General features: G+C 39.8%; 1 protein-coding gene across 1 annotated transcript in view; it reads right to left on the bottom strand.

The window, feature by feature from the left end:
• The window catches only part of LOC118324042 (E3 ubiquitin-protein ligase HECW1), a 68,687-nt gene extending 68,645 nt beyond the window's left edge, over positions 1-42 (bottom strand). The window contains exon 1 of the mRNA XM_035656158.1: positions 16-42. Within this exon, the coding sequence (XP_035512051.1) occupies positions 16-42 (27 nt within the window). The remainder of the gene's footprint in view (positions 1-15) is intronic.
• Positions 43-1,393: the final 1,351 nt, after the last annotated feature.

Raw genomic sequence — 1,393 nt, 5'->3', positions numbered from 1 at the left:
GGGGGGGGCACTGACCTTGATACTACAGAGCTGCATCAGCATAATGACCGTTCAACCCAAAGCAGACCAAAACCTGGGGGAAGTGGGAGGAGAAGGGCGGTGTGTTACAAAACATAGGAACAAAAAGCAGAGGCAGTGAATGCAGCAGGTGAAAGTCAAGTATGGCATTTGTGTGCTAGAAGGAATAAAAAAAACAGCATCATCTTACTTCTCATTCTTCACATCTTTGTCAGATAAAAATATGAATAATTGAGAAGGAGAAGAAGCACAGATAGACAAATGAGAAGAACCAGAGAGACAAAGACAGTGTGACCTCCACACAGAAACATGGAGAACAGAGACACACAGCATGGACAGACACAACATCAGAGCGTCTAACTGAAAACATGTTCAGCACAGCAACAAAAACAGCCTCCGTTTTCATGTGCATCCATGGATGGTCACATGTTTTTCACTGCTGCAGTAGAGAGGCAAGCCTGCGAAGGAAGAAAACATTAGCAGGAATATGGTGTAATGTGCTTTTCTTTAAAATGTGATCTGGTTCAGTGAATGTGTCACTGCTGGTAGGAAGGATACAGTGCCATGTGACTGTTTGTGGGCTGTATTCTAAGTCTAATTAGGGATGGGATGATATTATTGCATATTACAACAAAAACTATGTTTATGGTGGTGAATTTTTATTATCGGGAATGTGAATCTCCTAACTTGAAAAAGCTGTCTCGCTCGTACAGTCCTAAGAAAATCCTAAACCACCATGGCTCAAAGTTTGGCTTGCCCATTGTATCCCTCACCAAAAAGAATCGTGTTTTGGGCAGGATAATGGTGACATGAAATATTCCCATCATCCTATGCCTAACTGTAGTATTCATCAATAGGTTGTCAGAGGATCTTTTTTGGTAAGAATCCCTTATTAAAGAAACTGGCTATTGATTATTATGTATTTTTTAAACATATCAATTTAAACTACCTCTTAATACACACTCAAACTATACAATTCTATCCACAAAAAGTTGATGTCGTTTGGCCACAAACAACTCATCTAAAGCTGTACGCCAAGCTAATGAAGGATTTCACTGAGGCACCGACAGGAAGTGCAGTCTAAGTCTTTGCTCCGTAAAAATAGTCTGTATCAAGATGTGGAGAAGTTTTCAGTGCTGTTTTTAATATTGCTGGGGTTAATGGGAAAGGAAGCAGTGCGTCAAATATGTCATTATGGTGTGCTGTGCCTCATTCTGTGTGGTTTCTGCTGTGTGGGGGATACAATAAAGTGCAGAAACGGGAATTTAAAATGAATTTGAAAGAATTATGCAGATGAATACCAAACAGCAGTGTTCTGAACTTATTGTAATAAAATATCCAACTATAGGATTACAGCCTTTTAGGAATGTAGTCC

This window comes from Morone saxatilis, unplaced genomic scaffold, assembly GCF_004916995.1.
Source record: "Morone saxatilis isolate NCDOM2014 unplaced genomic scaffold, NCSU_SB_2.0 Contig0, whole genome shotgun sequence".
Taxonomy (NCBI): Eukaryota; Metazoa; Chordata; class Actinopteri; family Moronidae; genus Morone; species Morone saxatilis.
The sequence above is the reverse complement of the archived record's forward strand: the minus strand, read 5'-3'. Positions and strand labels throughout refer to the sequence as shown.